Source organism: Trachurus japonicus, chromosome 3, assembly GCF_045865225.1.
Source record: "Trachurus japonicus isolate A0001 chromosome 3, Traja_1.0".
NCBI classification, from domain to species: domain Eukaryota; kingdom Metazoa; phylum Chordata; class Actinopteri; order Carangiformes; family Carangidae; genus Trachurus; species Trachurus japonicus.
The window spans coordinates 24,879,296-24,899,598 of NC_140909.1; the positions used below are offsets into that span (position 1 = coordinate 24,879,296).

A 20,303-nucleotide genomic window follows, 5' to 3' on the forward strand; every position below is an offset into this window, starting at 1 on the left:
CTTATATTGTATCTGTCTGAGCTTCTGAGATCAATGAAGCATTATGTGTGGTTGTTACAACAAAGTTTGGCCGTGTAGCTTTAATCCAAAGTTCCATAAAATGTGACCTTCTTTATTTTTTTCTTTTGATGCACTCAGATCATTACATCTTGATTTGTGTCACTGCAGATGAACCACTGCTTGGAGTGATTCATCCGTTAATTGGATAGACCAGTGTTGTTAGTGTTCAGACCCTTTCACTGTTGTTGTTAGATTTTATCATGCTAAAATCACTTGAAAAATCTATTGTACATCATGTGACGCACCAGGAGGGAGCACAAATGTGATATTGTGAGAAAGAGAGAGTGAAATACATGTGTGTGATAACATAGGAGAGCTATTACAAGACCCCTGTCATCATGGTCCTTTGATTATGATGAAACAAACTTGATTAATTCAGAACTTCCTGCTCATTTACAGTCCCAAATTCAGACAAAGCCCTGCTTTTGCTTATTGAAATAGCTAGGGTATTTGATGTACCTGAGATATTGTGAGGACAGGGTTCAATGTTTGTATGTACTGTACTGCTCATGATGTGGCCCAATATTTGGCAGAATAACTAGGTTTGGCAACTCCTCAGCGACCTTTAAATAAAAAATGCTTGCAAAGTGCAAGTGTGTAAGGACAGATGTCATTAATTAAACCATCACAATTACTCCAAAGCTGTTTAATTAAGGTACAGTAAAAATGTAGCATAGTTAAGCTAATCCTGCATTGTTCCAATTTAAACAGAGTTGTTTTCGAGCTAAATTCATGCAAAACCACTGATGCGTGTTCCTGTCGGGGGCGGTTTTTCGGCAAGCAGTCTCTGCATTTTCCTCAAAAACAACTCTGTCTTGTTATTATCTCATAGCGTGGTGAATGTGCAGGTCACAACTTGTCCACAAGAGCGTTTTGGAGTTGTGTATTTGATGAGTTTGATGAGGGACACCAAGAAATCCCATTAGTCTCTCTGTAGCATAGCTGTGAGCATCTCGCGGCTCTGCCCCGCCATTCTAAAAATAGCTTGCACTGACAATTAAGGTAACAAACCTACTCCTAAAATTATAGGGATTATTTACAGAGGAAAGCCATATAAATATGTAAGATAATGTACCAGTGCTGTAGTTTCATGCAATTTCCAGTGCTGGCATGAACATTTTTCTCCATCATGACAGACAGGAAATATTTTCTATTTGAGAAGCTTAAAATTCAATGTCATATTGAATGTGTTGGTGAATTAATTGGAAAGAAAATCAATGTTGTATAATCTTGGGATATTATAAATCTGTTTGTACAGCTAATATGCAGGTGTGGTTGTGCACTGCATATGAGCAGAACCAGGCTGGGGAAGTACTGTAGACATAATAAATATATAGAAATCCTAAGCAACCCATGTTGTCACTGAAGAGAACGCTGGTCTTGATATAGTGGGCAGGTCCTCAGGTTTTGAATGCACTCTTAGTACATCAAGATCAATAAACACCTTGTAGTGAGTGTTTTATGCCAAATTTTTGGGTCTGCCAGGCATGAAGGATTTCCAGATTCAGCAGCATTGCTGGTCTATTACCTGACTGTCAGATTGAACAAGTTGTAGACTAGGCTGTCTGCTGTTGAAAAGAAGTATGACACACTAAATCATTTTGGCATCAGTTTGGCTGATGCTGTTATTCCCTCTGAAAAGCACCTTGAAGGTTTGTGAATAGGCAAGTGAGCACTTATGCAATGTTTGTTTTTTTTCTGTCCAGTAATGTCTAGAGTGGTATGATGTTTTGATGAGAGGAAGAGCAGGGGAGAAAATGGAGGAAGAATGAGGAATTAGACGGAAATTAGAGAAGTAAACAAAACCTCAAAACACATGCTTTTGAGACTGTGCTGCCAAAATGAAGGCAAAATGTCTGTGGTGTTTGTGCGCAACTGTGTGCAAATGAGCGCATGATAAGTTTAGAGGCAAATTCTTTCTCAGATAATTTTGGTGAAGGAAATAAACACATCAGAACTAAATGACCTGCCCAGTGCCACCAAAGGAAACTTGTATTTAACACTGTGTCAGAGAATAATCCCAGAACCACTTAGCTGCTAATCTGAACTCCCAGGTCTTTTGCTCATTAACAACACAGTATGGCATCTCTCACATGTGCTGCAACTCTAGATGAGGTTAAATTAAGATGAAGTTGCACTCAGTATTTTAATTCACGCTAAAGGGAATTTATAAACCTTGTTACAGCTGTAACAACTGTTAACAGGGTGCCAACATAACACTTACAAGCTATAACATCTGCACCTTTTTTCATGCACCATCATCAGGTCAGTTCTACATTTCCAATTACATCAGTTTGTGACTAAAGATGGTGGGTGGGGGCTGAATCCAAGAGTTTCTGAACTTAAGTAGTGCTCCACTGGGGTCCAGTATCATATTAAAAGCTCCTGAAATGAGCATAGTAGGTCCCCTTTAATCTCAGCTCTGCTCTGTGTTTACTTATCGAATGTTGGTATGCTGACCTCAGATGGTGAACAGGTTTCCTGACATTAGTATTGAGATCAGAGCATCGTTGTACTTAAGAACAGCCTAGGTGAGTCTGAAGCTGTACAGATTTGAGATCCAGTCACTCAGATCACATCTGTGGCACATTCTTTAAGCAGTGTGAACACAACCTGCATGGCGCACTGACGTCCTCTGCCACAGTCTAATTTGTCCCTCCGTAGTGCCATTATGAAAAAAAAAACCTTATTTTATTGAAGTGATTCAGTCAACCTCTCCTTCCTCTGTGCTCTCTGCCTCTCTCTCTCTCTCTCTCTCTCTCTCTCTCTCTCTCTCACTCATATACACAATTACACTCTCTCTCTCTCTCTCATTCACACCCTCACACAGAGTGACAACAGACTCATCTGTTGTAAATCGGACTAGCTAAAAACAACGACCCATTCGTGTTTATTTGCATATAAAGCGTGGAAGTAAGATCCGATCACTGGTGACGCCCTCTAACATTAGATCAGCTCAACAGACTTGTTTTAATCTTTAAAACACTGATGACAGTACAGAGTGGGCAAAGCATGGTGAAAAAGGAACTGGCTGCAGGATATTACCTTAAACCACAAGTATTCGTCACTTTAAAGAGCTAGATGTATTGCAGCATTCATACATATGTCTGTGATTACAATTTTGGAACAAACATGCAGTGCACACACCTAAAAACAGACAGACAAGGCCAGTGAAGAGACAGACAGGGCTGGTAAAGGTTTAATGGATTTTTTAATGTCCGACGGCCCACATTGTTTGGTATGAAACTGTCAACTGATTTACTTATTAATCGAAGGAGCAGGAACTCTGCTACATATTGTTCGGCCCACCCATACTACTGATTATCACCAAATTCTCCTTAACTCAAAAATGCATTGTGTGAGTTCACTTGGATATTTGGCTGCAGAATTACAACTACATATGTCTATATAAAGAGTTTGACTCCAGAGGGCTGTTTTTCCAGGCTTTGCTGAAAGACAAAATGCACCCTGGATAGATGTGTGCCTTTCACATTTTGTGACATCACAACTTACACTAACAAATAGTGCAGACTTGATGCTTCTGGTGAGTATGCACCGTATCAGACTGTCTGTATTTGCAGTAGATCTTTAAAATACACCAATGAATACACTTTTTTTCTGTATTTAAACATTTCTATTACATTTTCAAATTCTTCCCACACATTTCCTTAATATCTGATTAATATTATTGGATTCATAAATCAAAAATTACTTGGGGACAGCTGAAAGCGGAAAGTCTGACACTTTACCGGCATTGGCACCAAAAGTCTAAAATCACCCTCAGCAACAATACAACTCTTTAATGCTTGTTGTGTTCAGTTTTTAATACGTTAAAGCTGAATTATAAAGCATTTGGTTTTACAGCAATCACCTGCTGAGAGATACATCAACATACAAACTTTAGCATTAGTAGCAAGTAGGGTTAGACAGGGAGTGATGTAAAAATGGAACAACAATTTTCATTGACAGGTTGACACTGATATTACTACAGGCATGACAATACAATATCAAGCATGTTTACTGGGTGATTGGAGTCTATATTGAAAATAGTTTATGGGAATAGTATAGAAATAGGTGTGAGTTTATATACACACACAGCACTCGCTCAAAAAGTACATAATGACAAAGAATCATTGTGTTTTTGTCAGCTTATAATTAGTCCTTCATGGCTATCTATATTAGTTATTTTCCACATTGCCAGTCTTCAATTCAATTCAATTCAATTCAATTCAATTCGATTGTTGCATTGCCATGTTTCTACAGTAACCAAAAAGGGCCAGACAGTGACTCAAAAGAGGCCATAAAATGTTTTCTGTTACCCTTCAAGAACAAATGGAGGTTGAGGGGAGGGCTAGTAAATGTATTGCAATCTGCAACCTTATCACAAGATACTATACAGTACATCACACATACTGGTCCTATAAACACAAACTAATTAGAATACAACACATAGCAACACCATGGATGATACACAAGTATGTATAGGGTTATAGCAGCAGTATTAACAATCCACTAATAAAGTGCTTCCAAAGTGACTAAGAGTGTAAAATCGAGATTGTCGACGAGGTGAACTTCAGGTTCTGCTTCAGGATATGTGCTGATAACCTGGAACCTGACCATTTTTGTCTTTTGTGAAAGAAAATTAGCAATGTTAATAGAAGGGTGAGAGGGATACTTTTGAACTTTAATTGCCTTCTTTTGAGAGATCCCATTCAATAATTCTGAAAGCATCAATTTGCTCCACACAGTGAACTCTGCAGGCACTGATGCTCTCCTCTGCTCTATAAAGCTGCACAATGCCTTTCCTGTATGCACCACATTGTCTCAGTTGTCTTAAAAAGAAAAGCCTCAGGTGGGTCTCAGTACTTGTGGTGTTGTCCCAAGATTGTCTGCATTACACCAGTCCACGTCCACCAGAGATGAAACCCTGTTCCATCAACAAATGTAAACATCCTAACAGGCTGTGAATGGAAATGCTGTTAGTTTGTGGGCAGAGAGTACAGGAGTGGGAACAGTACACATATACTATAAGGCCCCAGTGCCAAAGCTTGAGGGCTTAGAGAAGTCATTGTCAAGTTTGACCACCTGCGTCCTCTCCAACAAAAGTCAAGGACCCATTGACACAGGGACATAAACTCCCATCACAAAGAGTTTTTTCTCATAGCCTGGATTTCAGAATTCTGTTAAAAGCTCTATAAAACTATAATAGATTAGTATCTTGTATTGGTGTAAATAGCTCTTGATGCTGCATCAACAGCAAACACCTCACCATGCAAACTCAGAGACTCTTGAACTGCAGAAACGTTACGGTACCAATCAGGCGTTGAAAGACTTCCATGATAACAGATGTCAAGGAAGAAGCCTGTAGTCAATCAGACAGCTTGGGCTGGGTTTCATAGGCACAATCACAGCTGACTGAGAATATGCTGGGTTGCTGTGCTGTGTAAGGGTCCAGTTAAAAGTTCATATGCAGAGTATTTCATGGTAGCAGATGATAGCAGATCAGGGCCTGCAGCCTTCCCAGTGTTTTGCCTGCGCAGCAGGTTTCTTGCTTCGTGCTCTCCGATTTAAACCCGTGGAGTAGCAGGTTCAGATACGCTCTTTGACTAAGACTGATGGTCTGCCTCAGTATCAAACCTCAAATAGAAGTTATTTAAGTAATCTGGCAGCTTAGGTCACAAAATATGTTTTAAAATGAATTGAAAACCCTTTTGCATCTCTGTTCTGTCTTGAGAACTAAGCCAGTGTTTCAACTAACACATCCACAAGTATGGTATTATATATGTATAGTAATCGAGTACTCGTTTGTTGACGGGGGGGGGGGGGGGGGTCTCATTAATAGAGTCACTCTCTCATGCGCACTTACACGCACTTACACACACACCATCACAGGCACATGACAGGTCGTGTTGTAACGGTAATAAACAAATGTACTAAATTGCTCTAATGTGTTGAAATTGCACTCCCCCATCAGACCGTCTGACATGCTACAACACAAAATTACTCATTAGGTATTTAACCCTGATCCTTGTAGGTGTAAAGATTTGCTCTCTGTACTATGGCAATCGCCTCCTGAAGGTGACAAGGTTGATAACACCATTATCATACAAGCCATGGCATCTTTGGCAGACCATACAGCCAGCTTTTCTCCCTCATTTGTTTGGCTTTTACAGCTGGATGCATGCATCCTGCTGTGTTAAATGGACAGTTACCGTTGTTGTCCATCAATCCACACTCAAGAACCCATAATGACAAAGTGATAACCTTTTTAAACAATTTGAACTTTTAGAATATTTTTTTAACCTTTTAAAATCAGAAAATTTAAATCTGTAATTTCTGGAAGTGTTCTAACCTTCTATAGTCAAATCATGCCTAAGATGTGCGTAGAACATGATTTGAGTTCACCTGTGGTAAATTGAACTGGATATATTTCAGCTGCTTTTCCACAGCTTTTCTCTTTTACAATAATTGTATAGAATTGTGAAATGGAAATTTGCAGTCAATAGGGCTCTTGCCACAGTTGGTCATTCGGTCAAACTGACTAACTAGGAAGGAAATGGCCGCACTAACAGACATTAGAAGTTCTCTCTAGAGGTCGGAGAGAGATCATCACAGAAGTTCTTCTCAATCAGGCAGCGTCTCTCTCAGGCCTTGTCCAGATTGCAGCCCAGCTCTGTCTTGTGATGTATTGTCTCTCATTGTGCAGTCTGTGAAAACAAATTTCCCCATGGGGACAAATAAACTTAAACTAAAAAAAAAAAAAAAATCAGGGCTCGAATTTTTTGCAACTCTGATCAGAATCTGATTTTACTGACTGACAGTCTACATTAAATATACTGTAGCAAGTGATCCGATCTGCATGTGTCCAAATTGTTTGTGTCTTATCCACATTGATTTCTATGGTAATAGGATAGGCCCAAAAAACAAACAAATAAACACAACAGATGACAGTGAACTGCCTAGCCAAACTGCCAAGGCGACTGCTGGGTTGTGCTGCCTTTTGTGTTGTCATCATCCTTTAATGTAGTGGTTCCCAACCTTTTTTCTCCTGGAGCCCTCCCTGCTTGTGTCCAAGACTCCTGCCTGCACAGATGCATCGAAAGAACAAAGTGATACAAACTTTTATTTACAAAATAAACAGTTGTACGTTTTTGTTCCTATTGTCTTTTTCATACATGATTTTGATTATCCAGTTGGGTGTGTTATTGGGATTTTTAAATTTTAATATGCACAAATATAATTAACCTCACAACCTCAGAACAGACAAAGCTCTGTGGATCCCCTGAAATCTCTGCCGCCCCACTGAGGGGGGCCCGGACCCCAGGTTGGGAACCAATGCTTTAATGCACAATCCTCATTGTTGTTGTTTTTGTTTGTGTCACCGAAGATGCTTTGAAATCTTATTCAAGCAATGGAGCCGTCCACATTGAAACGGATCTGTACTAATCCGATCAGAATCGCATTTGAAACCACCTCCGTATGTGATTTGAGTCAGATTTGTACAAATCAGATCTAATGTGGTTTATGACACAATACAACTTGTCACAAATTACCATAGCAGGGGATCTAAATCCTTTTTTGAATAAGAGGTTTCAGTTTTGAAACTGAATCCACTGCACACACATACACTTACCTTCCCATTGGACTACTTCGATTTTAATGCCTTCATCCAGCTGTTCAAAATATATTCCCTACACCTTCCCCAATAAAGTACATGCTTCAGTGTAACATGAACTGGCAGGGCACCATGCACAGACTTTGCAGCATTTGGTTTCCTAATATTTAGTTTACAAGGCCTTGTTGGGTGCAGACGTCAGTGCTGTAGTTCCTGACAGGGTTTAAGTGCCTGGCCTCTCCACTGTTATGGAGTCTGACGTGTGGATGAAAAATGAGATTTTCAGAATATTCTTGGTGGAGCCTAACTTGAAACACAGCTCTTGTTTGCTTCAGTTGCCTTATAAATAGAATCAAACCTCTCACAACCTCGTATTAGATGAAAAATCTAGCATGTTAGCTGTCACATGCTGCCAGTTCTTGTTTCGCATCTCTGGCAAACAAGTGAACTGAGTGTGTTCATTAGCATAACTTGCTGTGTGAACAAGGCCAAGAGTGGGGTGAGGGTGTTTCAACAAATCCTTTTAACTGCAAACATGATGACGAAATAAGCTCTTTGGTGCTTCTAGTGGTAGAGGAGACATGGTGACCCTGTTTAACTTTGTGTAATTCAGCCTGATGCTTTGTGTATCCTCAGGCTCAGATCTTTAATGGTGGAAATGAAGGGCTCTTTGCAACCAATTAAAAGAAACACCAAGCTTTTATCACTATCTCAACTGTAACTCTGTGCAGAATGTGAATGTTATGATGAAATTAAGAGTCAATTCTCAGACTTTGCAATGGTTTCAGAATAAAGTTTAAATTGTCTCTGTACAGTGTTTCTCTCTATAAGGTGAAAGAAAATGCGTCCGTCCACCCTGATGTTGTTTCATTTGGTACAGTTTAATTTAAAAAAAAATTACAGAACTGCAGTTTCTGTTTACTTTTATTTGTTGTGGAATAAGTGGCCACATTATGATTTTAGTTTGAATTTGCTAGAGGAATCATTGCAACTTTAAATGAGTTATCTCTCTTCAGACAAAAAGAATGCTTTGAGAAAGAAGCTGTGAAGCTGTAGGAAAGAAATTAAGAATTAATCTAAAATATATTTTATGTTTAATTTTAGTTTTAATCATGGTAGAATATTGTTCCATCGTTCCATCTGCATAGACTCAGCCTTTAATTTGAAACCGCCATTGATGTCTTGCATAAAGCAGTATTGTCAGTGATTTTCACCATGAGCCAGACAGCAGCCTGCTCACTCTGAACAACAACCCACTTTAACTTTCTCACTAAAGTCTCGTTCTTATCCAACTTCTTCTTTAATTCTTATTCTTATTCAATTCATCTTCTTCACCATCTTATCCAACTTGAACAATTGTCTTGTTCTGCACCTCATCTTGCATTAATATATTTCTCATCACACAATACAGCAAATACAACCAATATACACCAGGAGCTCCCAACATTCCAACTCATGACCCACTTAAATATCTCAATATCCGTGGCCTATATCCGACCCAGTAACAATACAGAGGCCAAAAAAAGTGGTTCAGAGAACTTTTTAATTTTAGAATTGAACTCTCTCTTGTTAGTTAACCATCTCATCATCACCATCTCTCTTTACAATCTGTCCTTTCGATTTTTTCCTGTTGGTAACTGGCTATTATTATCCAGTTTTTGCTAATGATTTATCAGCTGACTTGCAATACCCCCAGTTGTACAACTCCTACCGAATAAAATAATAACAAAATCAGAGGACAATGTGAACCATTCTCTCCAAAACCAAAGGCAAATTACACATTTTTCAATTTATATTAACAATGGTCTATAATTTAAGACCAGCAGAATAAATGCATCTACTTTTAAACCCCTTTTAGTTTTTTTGTACAGTAAAATTACATTTAACTACATTACTACTGGATAAAAAATAATTTATTAATTGGAAACAATTGTATCACTGTACATTGTAAGCAACATTACTGAAAATAAGTATGGCTCATTATTTTTAGTAAAACTATTGAATTCATAATTGTTTTAAATGTCAGCCACACAACAATGTATACAGGGATTTTTAAGGCAGCAATGATTTATATACATTGCCTCATACTTTAATAGTTTGTGCTCAGATACTGTATATACAGGATTTTTCTTTCATAACTTTTATTAACCACAAAGCAAACAGTACAGTGGTAACGCCTGTGTGCAGGCAACAAATTAGCTGCAGCACATCAAAGAACATGTAAGTTATCTGGAAAAGTCTGGATGCTGCTGTGGTCCTTCATGTTCAAAATCACTGCAATCAGCTCACCGTCTGCCCGTGACCCGGAGCTACAGTTCATGTCTGTTTACTTTGTCTCTCGTTCCCTGTGGTAAACACCTGTCAGTCAAACACAGACTTCGACATGCCTCTTCAGCTGGCAGAGGGGAAATGGAATCTTTCTGATATTTCCCCAGAGTAAACTCTTTTACGCTGTTTTTATAGGACAAAACTATTACCAATAGAACAATAATCTAAAAACACATTAATGACATTTTAAAATGAAATTTTAGTTGGACTCGGATCACAGATGTAATTTCAGTTCATCCAGAGCGTGACGCAAATGTCTTATTTAATACAAAAGTTGTCAAAACATTTCAGTCAAAGCCACAGATGCAAACCTTATGATGGAGCCACAGGAGAAGCCAGTGACCAAAGTCATTAACATCATCTTTGTTGTACATCTGTGATGAGATATTTTTCACGGGACAAACGTGAAGTTTAAGCTGGTGATGCTAGATGAAAAGGCAGAGGAAAAAAAAGTTTATTTCCCAGTGTCTGAATACACTGTGGTGCTGTTTTGTATGTATTATTTATTCGACTTTATCTTCTCAGACAAAACGGCAGCAGCAAACATTATATTTCAACCCTGAGACCAAATTTAATCTTCCAGAAGAAATTATATCATATATCAAAATGCTGCAGACAACAGAGCCAGTCCATATAAGTGAGCTGCAAAAGTATCCTCGATAAAACAGGTGGAGCGAGAACACTGTAGAATATTTGATTTTTATTTGACTGGAAGTGGACTGCGAATTGGAGCAGTGCTTAAACTGAGACTGATGATGTTTCACAAGTCTGAGAAAGGTCTAATGACACTGTGACAGTCCTAACAACGGCTTTCTTTTCTCACATAGAGAGGATGTGCTGTGATTACACCTTAATATAAGGAGCAAATGTAGGTGTTGATTTTTTCTTCCTCTGGCAAGACTTTGACTTGAACATCTAAAAACACTCCACTGGGCAGAATTATGATTATGTCTGAAAGAGATCAGAGATTTCAGCTTACATTTGTGTACATGGAGGAAACTGGTGAAGCACATACAGTACATACTGTGTACTGTATACAGTGCATCAGACCTTTAGATAAGTGGCCGTAGCAGCTGCTGCTACAGGTGTTGTATGCTTTATATGTTCAAAGACTTTAACATCCTGAAGCAGCGACACAGTCATGAATATTCAGCTACCACCCCACACCCCACGCACACACTCGCACTCTCCCTCTGAACACATGTAAAACCAGATAAACACAAAGTCTCATAGCATACATGTCCACTGAGCTCAGTCGCAGTGTCTTGTAGAAGTTAATTTTACCCTTCAGCTTCATTTAATTAGAAGCAGTGAGTGAAAAGGGCAGGCTTTGAGTCTGGCTGACTGCAGTCAGCATGTAATCTGGCTCACTGCTGGACCGGAGTGGGATGACTGGCTGGATCCACGTTTGACATAATCCTTGGATTACACACATGCATGCAAACACACGCTCACACACACAATACACAATTATTAGAGATATGGACTTTTTTCTCCTTTTGGTCTCTTCGTCTTAACCAATTTGCAAATAATGTTGCAGTGATTTACATAGGACACCTAAACTAGTTCACTATTAAGATGGAGCAGATAACTTCTGACCCCTACATTATTGAACACAATCATAGTTGTCATTATGTATTAGTATTGGTCTTTGTTTTTATCCCTGGTTTTATTTTACCCTTGATTTCATCAAATTTGTCAGAATGTGTTTCAACCTTCTCATAGTCCGATTATATTTTATTTTAGTAATTGATGTGGCTCCATGCAGCATGATCACTTGGTTTCATAATAATTTTGCAACTTGAATAAGGTGAACTTTCCTGAATCTGAAGACGCCCTTTAATCTAAGGTAGAAAGACTGTTGGTTGTGAGCATCTTCAGGTACAACCAATAGAACTATAGATAGAAGCGACTTATACCTTTGTAATCATGGTAGAAATACTGAGACTGGTTGAATTGTATCAGGTGTATTGGACTGTAGCCATCATGGCAACAATAATAATCTTGCAGCTGGGGCTGACCCAAAAAAATCGAAGCTTCGTTCGTTGCCATGGAAAATCGATCATGAAGTCCGTGATCGATAGTTTTTTTTTTTTTCCTTTTTTCCTTTTTGACACTCTCATAGGTAATTGTTACATTACAATGAATAGGCTGCTTGGCATCCTGGAAACCTGCCTGATTTTGGAGATATGCAGTGTTTGCATGCCATTACTTTCATTATTTCCGCTACAATGCTTCGATTATCAAAATATGATAATCGACAGCCCTACTTGCAGCTAAGGTTGTAGGTTAGTTCTAGAAAAAACTATCAACCTTATAATGCTCACTCTGTGCTCACAGTGAAGAACATGTGGTTCAGATTGTTGAAGGATTTTACAGGGGAAACAGTGACCTTCTGATTGTACTCTTATTTATCAGCCTATTCATCCACCTTAACCTGCTCTCCCTGACGTGGATTCTGTTGCCCTGTGGACTGCATCACTTAGAATGTCCTCCATTGCTCCAAACATAATTGCAACAGCCTTCAGCGGTAGCTTAATAAAAGTCGATAAAATCCACTGAAATGCACTAGTGACTGCATAGCTCATTAGTAATTTTTAATTTTTATATGTAGAATGAGAATGAATGAGCAGAGAAGCATAATGAATCCAGATGATCCCATACAGGGCGTTAGGGGTCTCTGAGGAGAGCGTTAAAATGTAGTGAATTGTACAATATGGCCCTCAGTCACCAGATCTATAAAAACCTAGGGTAGATGTTGGAGAAAAGTGCTTATATATGAGTAAATTTTGTCTAGTTTGGACCAGTGGTTCCCTGTCTATGGTCATGATCCTCCAGGGGGCACGTGAGTAATCTAAAAAAGGTGTGAAATGATAAAAGTCAGAGGAGATGAAAGAAAGAAAGAAACTTTAAGTTTTGGACTTTGCTTCATGAAATATTGTTAATATCAGTAGATTATATCATTCTGTGTAGTATTAGATGACAAAAGTGAAAATGTCTCTTCTGTGGAACATCAAATACCTCTTAGACATCTGGAAAACTAACCAGAAACAACATTTTTGTTGGAGGCATAAACTACAAACGTTGGAGTCTCTATAATTAACCGTTTTACGAGCTGATTGTCGGGAGAATTCAACTCTTAACACACCACACACCACAGGAGAATCTCGTAAAATAAGCCTAAGATAATCGGACGATTTTTGTCCTTGGTCGGAAGGGGGAAAATCGGGGTAAAATCAGCCAGATTATCTTTATGTGTGTGGTAGGCTTAAGACTAATTAGATTGGTTGGCCAAATTTTGGCTCCTGCTCCTTACATAGATTATGTCATCAATTACTGTCTAATACTTACCAGATATACTCAGATTTTTATAATTTTGCCAAAAAATGAGCCGCCTGGGATGGTACCTTTAAATCAAGAAATGATAACTAGCAGCTTCTGCATATCTTTATGTAAAAAGCGAATGTGGGCCACAACGGAAGAGCTGAAAATGCTCCTTTGTGAAGTATCAGCCAAAGAGATGACACGGAGAGAACAAGGCAGAGCAGGCAACACTGTCAACCCACAGACACAGATGCTGCATGATTGTCACATCTTCAGTCACAAGACACTACCTGAGCTCTGTTACATCTGTTGTGATCCTCCAGGTTCAGTGGGCGAGAGGAGACAAGACACAGCCTGTAGAAGGGGGGAGAGAGAAAGGAAGAGGTAAAGGAAATTAAGAAAAGAGCAGAGTGCAGATAGGTACTGAAAAAATGATGACAAGAGCAAGAGAAAGAAACGGGAGAACTTAAAACAAAAATGTGAGTATAGAGAGAAAAAGGTTAAAAGTAATGGAGAGAAAAGAGGAAATCATAAAAGAACATGGAAGCAGCGAGGAATAGAAAATAAGAAAGCACACAAGCGAAAGGACAAGAAATAATGCATGTAGATAAGATAAGAGTTAATGCAAGACAGAATTGCTGTAGGATAGTTTTCTTTGGCGTAGACTTTCAGATATGACCCCAGCTGCAACACATACAAACACACACAAACAGATTATGGCCCAAGATTGAAGGAAGAACATGAAGATAATCGAGGCACTGGGATTAATAATGAGATTTGGTGAATGAGGAGCTTGTGGGTTGGAGGTGGGATTACAGCTCGCGGCCCGACGTTAACAAACACAATTCCCAACAGACAGCGAATGAGCAAAACAAAGCTGCCTTAAGAGGATTGAAGGGCTTGGCCATTGTGACTAAAACTATGTCTCAGATTGTCTTGCGCTCAGAGAATTAGGATGACATTGCCAAAATGGAAATACAGGCGTGCATCTTATACTGATGCTTGTAATCACACACAATCACGCACAGCCACATAAATAATGGGCGTACAGTATGGCTACAGAGCTGAGGTTTAGAGCTTCTGGGATTTTGTAACATGAATATTCAGATTTTAGGTGAGAGTTTTAACACTCAGAGCCAATACTCACACACCCATACACACATTATATGGTATATCTAACCATGTACACATGCCCACAGCTGTTTCCAGAGGTGAAAAGCAACACTAAGGTTAACTCCTGTCTCTGCCACCTCTTTGTTTTCTTTCACTAGACTTTCTAGCCAACATGCTAAAGCCAGAATGTGTGGACGCTACTGTAGCTCAGGGCCCCTTTTGATAGTGGCTCACGGTAGCTTGAAGAGATAGCACTGCTCAGAGGATGTATTATAACCTCTTGTCTTGGAAAGGCAATGATGGCTGAGGCTCATATCAAGGGTCATTCACCACCACCCACGACCTACAACAAACAACATTTGGCAGCAGAAAAGAAAGAAACAAAAAAACAACAACTTACAAAGCCTTTTTTGTGACCTGCTCTTACAAATTTTTTGCATATAAACAGTTACTGCCGCACAGAGTTAGTTGGAAGTACGATAACACTGAATGTAACTCTATACACGCCCAACTTTGCAGACTCTATAAGAGACTCTGTACTGCGTGGGCCAATGATGACCGCAACCTCTGAACTGAAGAAACTGCAACTAGAGGTTCAGAGACACAAAAACACACAGAACAAACCGTGGGGAGAGGTTTGAAGTTTTTACACTTTTGAACACACGTGTAAAAACAGAGTAAAAGGTTTTGTCCTCAGTAGCAGCAGGAGTAACAGCTCTGCATAGATTTCTTTATGCATATGGCAAGGAGATGTGAAATTTTACTTTGACTTAAATATTAAAGGAACACTTGACTTTCAACGACTTTCACTACTCCAGTGTAAAACAGATCACAGACGTATATTTATTTAGTTTAGCTTCTCTTATTAACTGGTTTTCCCTGTGTTTACATATGCATAATGTACAGAAGCACTGTGGACTGTGTTTGTTTGTCTGCTTATGTGTTTCCTCTTGCGTCTCAAGGCAGTGAAGTGTCATATCATGCTGTGTGTGTGTACATATGTCCTTTTTCAATCCTGGATGAGAGCAGAGGAAGGAAAATGAGCAACAGAATGAAGGTACATTTAGATGAGAAATGAGCTGTCTATGGAGCACCAATGAGATGTGTGTGTGTGTGTGTCTGTGTGAGAGCAAATACCACTTTGTGTGGTTTTCCAGGATCCACAGGGCTAAAACTCTGAATATCTTGAGAACCAGTTGAAGTGTGAATAACACAAACCAATAAAAAACTCACTTATTAGTAGCAGAGGAATTGCCCTGGAGAAATACCTTTGTTTCTCTGAGCCGTGTGTTCGTGCGTAGAGTCAGGAGGGAGGCTACGTGCAATTTGTATATGCAATTATTGCCGACAACAGGTGGGTTGGCTGAGGGGAATTTTTCATCTTGCTCAAACAATGCATGGCCTTATCGTCAGACTCATATAGAGCTATTAAAGTATGAAGAATTGGAGGGAAAAACAAATGGAGGGAAGTTAAGACTCGGATTATTCAGACAAAAATGATGCTGAGATACAAATGTAGACCCTTGAAAGTCAAGTCACCTTGAAACAAATTAGTTGTCACTGATCAACTGTATTTCACATTATCTGGGTTAATCCTGCTTCTTGGTGGTTAGGCATGTGCTGTAATGTGTCCTGGGCTTCATTAAAGATTCAGAGGTATAATATAGTCACATTAACATCAGTCACATCCTGGACCTGTGTGATTTTGCTTTGCTTCATCTTTCCCACCCTCTACAATTACAGCAATACATTTGTAGTTTAGGGAAATACATTCTAGTTTAGGGCACAACACATGAATTTGTATAGTTTATTAAGTTGTCATCTGTCTGCACTAACTGTATGTGCCTGGGAGGTATCATGTTGGAGAATATGTGGCCACAATTGAAACATTTGAGCTATTCACTTTATAATTCATCCACACAATTTATTTGCGCCCTCAATTTGATGCACAAAAATTACTAATTCATGCACACTAATTTGTGCACACAAATTATTAACTAAGCTTTATCGGCACATAGGACAAGTCTGGGTGTCAGCTTTTTTGTTTCTTTTTCTCCCATATTCCATCTCAGTCCATTAACATGACACAAAGCATTAAAGCTACAAAGTGTGCTGCGGTAGTTGACTGACACAGACCTCTCCAACTTTCAGTTACAGCCATAGACTGTATGTGGTACAGCAGTACAGATTCATTTTATTAAGGTGACTTATTAAGTCAATATGTGACCATACCTGGCGAGCTGTTCCTCACACAGATAAACAGAGAATCATGCGATGCAGCTTTTCATAATAAGGGTTTGGAACATGAGCTTGTTTCCTTCGCAAACTTTCTTTTTTACAAGAATCTATCAAATGTTTTCTTATTGGTAGCTTTCAATCAAAATATTTCAACTTAAATTTAACTTATTTGCAGAACTGTGGAGCCACACCATGGTTGCCAAGGTAATCACAATAAAGCATGAGGTCAAGGTTAAGAAATTGTTTCATTGCATTTAAGCTCAAGAATGTCTTTGTTGGGTTTGGGTTGAATAAAATACTTTCTTGACTGGAAGGGCAACCTTCATCGTCATGGTTACAATAGTAAACTTTCTTTGCTCCCATCATAATCATGACAGCTACAGCTTTTCTCATCGAAGGTCAGCCTCTTTAGAGTTCCTGTGGAACTTAATATTTCAGTATTTATAACAGTTGTCTGATTGTGTGAGATGAAACGTTTTCATGTAGAGGACACAACATGTACAGTTCATGACAACAACATGTGGCAACAGGCAGTGTGTCATTTATCGTTTCATGACATCTTCCGGAGTTAAACAGAAAAGCAGACAGGGCTCAGGGTTCATGCTCTGCCGTGCGGTTGCCACACAACACATTTTTTTCTAGACTTCATAAAGACCTTCCCTGATGTTTGCACTGACAGCTCTGCTCTTGTTTTTTTCTGTTGTTGATACCACAAGTTAATACATCTACATTTCAGATGTCTTATTTTTCTTCCATTTTTAGCTTTGTTCAAATTGCAATATCCCGCCTCTGCTTGTTTTGTTTGTCAGAAAGTCGCAAATTGCACATCATGTTGAACGAAACAAATGTCTTTAAAGTTTTTGTTTTTTGTTTTGTTTTAGTCAAATTTTTGGCTTTTTGTTTGTTTGTTTCTGCATTCACTGAAGAATTTGAGAATAATGGTTGAGATAAATGGGTCGCAAAATAAACAAAATATATCTCACAAAATAAATTTGTGAAAAATCAGAAAGATGGTAGAACACGTTTGCAGTGATTGAAAGGAAGAAGAATTGGGGGGAAAAGGTGTATTGCATTTAGGAACCCAAGGGTGAAACTTTGTCGAAGAGAAGAGGTGAGAGGTAAAATGTGTGGGAATACAGAGAGAGGAGACTCGTAGCAATGCAGTGATTCTCCCTGTGGTTTTGCCGCTAATGAGAACATCTGCATCAGTCAAACAGCCGGAGAGGGAGAGGGAGAGAGAGAGATAGTTGGAAGGGAATGGCTGTTGGAGAGGAGAAAACAACGAGACTGCACAGATTAGACAGATGTGCAGGAAAAAAGTGAAAAGACTGAAATACAGTAAGTGGTTCCAAATGGGGTTGGAGATTTGGTTGGGATCAAAACAGTATTTTACACAGACAGTCGACTCTCTCATGTTTTTAGAAGCAATGAAAGTGCCCAGCTAGTCAAGAAAAGCACAATAACAGGCACTAAAAAGTCAAAGCCATCTATTTATTGCATTTACTAACGCATGTAATTTTGGCTCTCGGTTTGCTCTTCTCCTCAAGGTGCCAGTGCTCAGCTCAGTTTGAAGGGCCTGAGTGCCAGCAGAACAAGCACAGTTTCCACGGCAACGGCTATGCCTGGTTTCCTCCCATGATGCCTTGTTTCGAGAGTCACGTGTCACTGGAGTTCATCACGGACGTGGCTGATGGACTGCTGCTCTACAGCGGCCCCTTGGCTCAGCTGCAGGCCTGGGACAACGAGGACTTCATGGCCATAGGTAGGAGCTTTACACACACTTTCACACTTCACTTTGTGAGAGCAGCACAAACGTAGATGAGATAAAGGAAATTGCTTTTACTTTGTATTTAATTGATTTGGCATTTTTGGACCAGCAGGTAAATGCCCTCAGAGCCATCAATTATTATGACAAATGGAGAGGCAGAAAAGAGAGACTATGTTTACCTCAACTCTGTCTCCTCAGTCTCGCAATAGCATCAGTGCCGTAATTATATGTCTGGCTTACATAGTGTATATCTCAGGTGCCTCTTATTTCATTTTGAAATCACTCTTTAGTACATGAAGAATGATGTTGCTTAACATAAAAAAAGGGTTTTGCCTTAGGGAGGCATTAATTTAATAAGTGGCCACTATTACTGTAGGTGAGATGAAGAATGGAGGGATTTAATACTGGAGAATAGACAAAGCAGATTCCAGGAAAAATGTATCCCAGGGGGTACATGGGAAATGTTTTGTAGCTAATTGGCTAATTAGAAAATAATAGAATACAATATAATAGAAGTTATGATTTGATTGAAAAGTAAGAGCATGTGCGCCTGTAGATAGCTGAAACTGACCAAAAGTGATCCAGCCACTGCAGCTTCTAGTGGGATTGGCAATAAAAACTTGTTTTATGTCTCTCACCGTTATTCTCGTATAACTAACACATTTGGAACATGACAAATGACCTTAGGAGGTCTTCACCTTCTACCAGGCCATTGCCTTAATAAGAATGTATTCTTAGCAATTCTTGCCTGGTAAAATAAAGGTTTACTACTACTACTACTACAAATGGTGTGGACGAAGGGCATGTGATATAACTTTGTAGGCGTATCTAGACTGTGGTGCAACAGTTTGCGATTCTGTGGCAAAACAACATTTATTTGATTTGATCTCCAAATTGAATCCATTGTGAATGAACTTTGAAAATTTACAATGTTGAACTCACATCTGAGTTAAAACTGGGCTGTAATAGCCTATTAGCTGTGTTGCACCGTCCATATATATTTATTACCCATGCACACAGCCCTCATTTTCACTTCCAAAAACAATAAAAAACACTGTCTCCAATATGAGTTATCAGGAACAGATCATGAAACTGAGGCTCTTACACATGCGAGGCCAATGCATATGTTAGTTTACTTTACAATCACTAAAATGTTCTGATTTACTGGTAATAAAATGAATATCAGAACATACTGAGCGATGCTGAAGGAAACATTGCGCACACAAACACAATTACTTTCACTTATGAAATACCAAATTGTTTTTGCAGTGCAAACAGCAAAACTTTGAATATTGATATTGAATGCAAACTCCGTGAAGTTAGTTGTTTTATTTTATATTAAATTAGGATTTTCACTTTACTTTAACTTTCATTGCTATGGTGAGGTGACACATTCTCGCTGTGTTTTTGAATACCTGTATTTGTGCAGGAAATGACATGGATGCATGTTTTTTGTGAGTACTGTACACATCATTTATGCTCCTTGCCCCTGGTGACAATTATTAAAAAAAAAACTAACAGCAAATGACATACATGGTCATCATTAGTTAAAGACAGAAGACAAATGTAAAGTGGAGGAATACACTGTACCTCACCTCCTAAATCCCCTCTTTCACTTAGCCTGAAGACTAATGAATGTTACAAGACAAGAACAGAAATCCATTTCAGGTTTAATTCCCTGTGTGTATTAACTTGCCACAACCTGAGGATTAGGCAGTGACAGTCAGTCTTACACAATTGCTCCCACACATTCTTTGATTTTGATCTTATTAAAGGTGACACTCCATGCATTTTGATGCGCATTACTTTTAACCAGAATTGTTTTTGCACAAATGCTAATTTAGAAAAGGAAAGCTG

At 38.9% G+C, this 20,303-nt stretch overlaps 1 protein-coding gene across 1 annotated transcript in view; it reads left to right on the forward strand.

Annotated features, from left to right (window-relative positions):
• Positions 1–20,303, forward strand: part of LOC146990018 (neural-cadherin) — a 325,636-nt gene that overhangs the window by 210,316 nt on the left and 95,017 nt on the right. Inside the window, exon 27 of the mRNA XM_085767491.1 lies at positions 18,226–18,440. Coding sequence (XP_085623617.1) covers positions 18,226–18,440 — 215 coding nt within the window. The remainder of the gene's footprint in view (positions 1–18,225; positions 18,441–20,303) is intronic.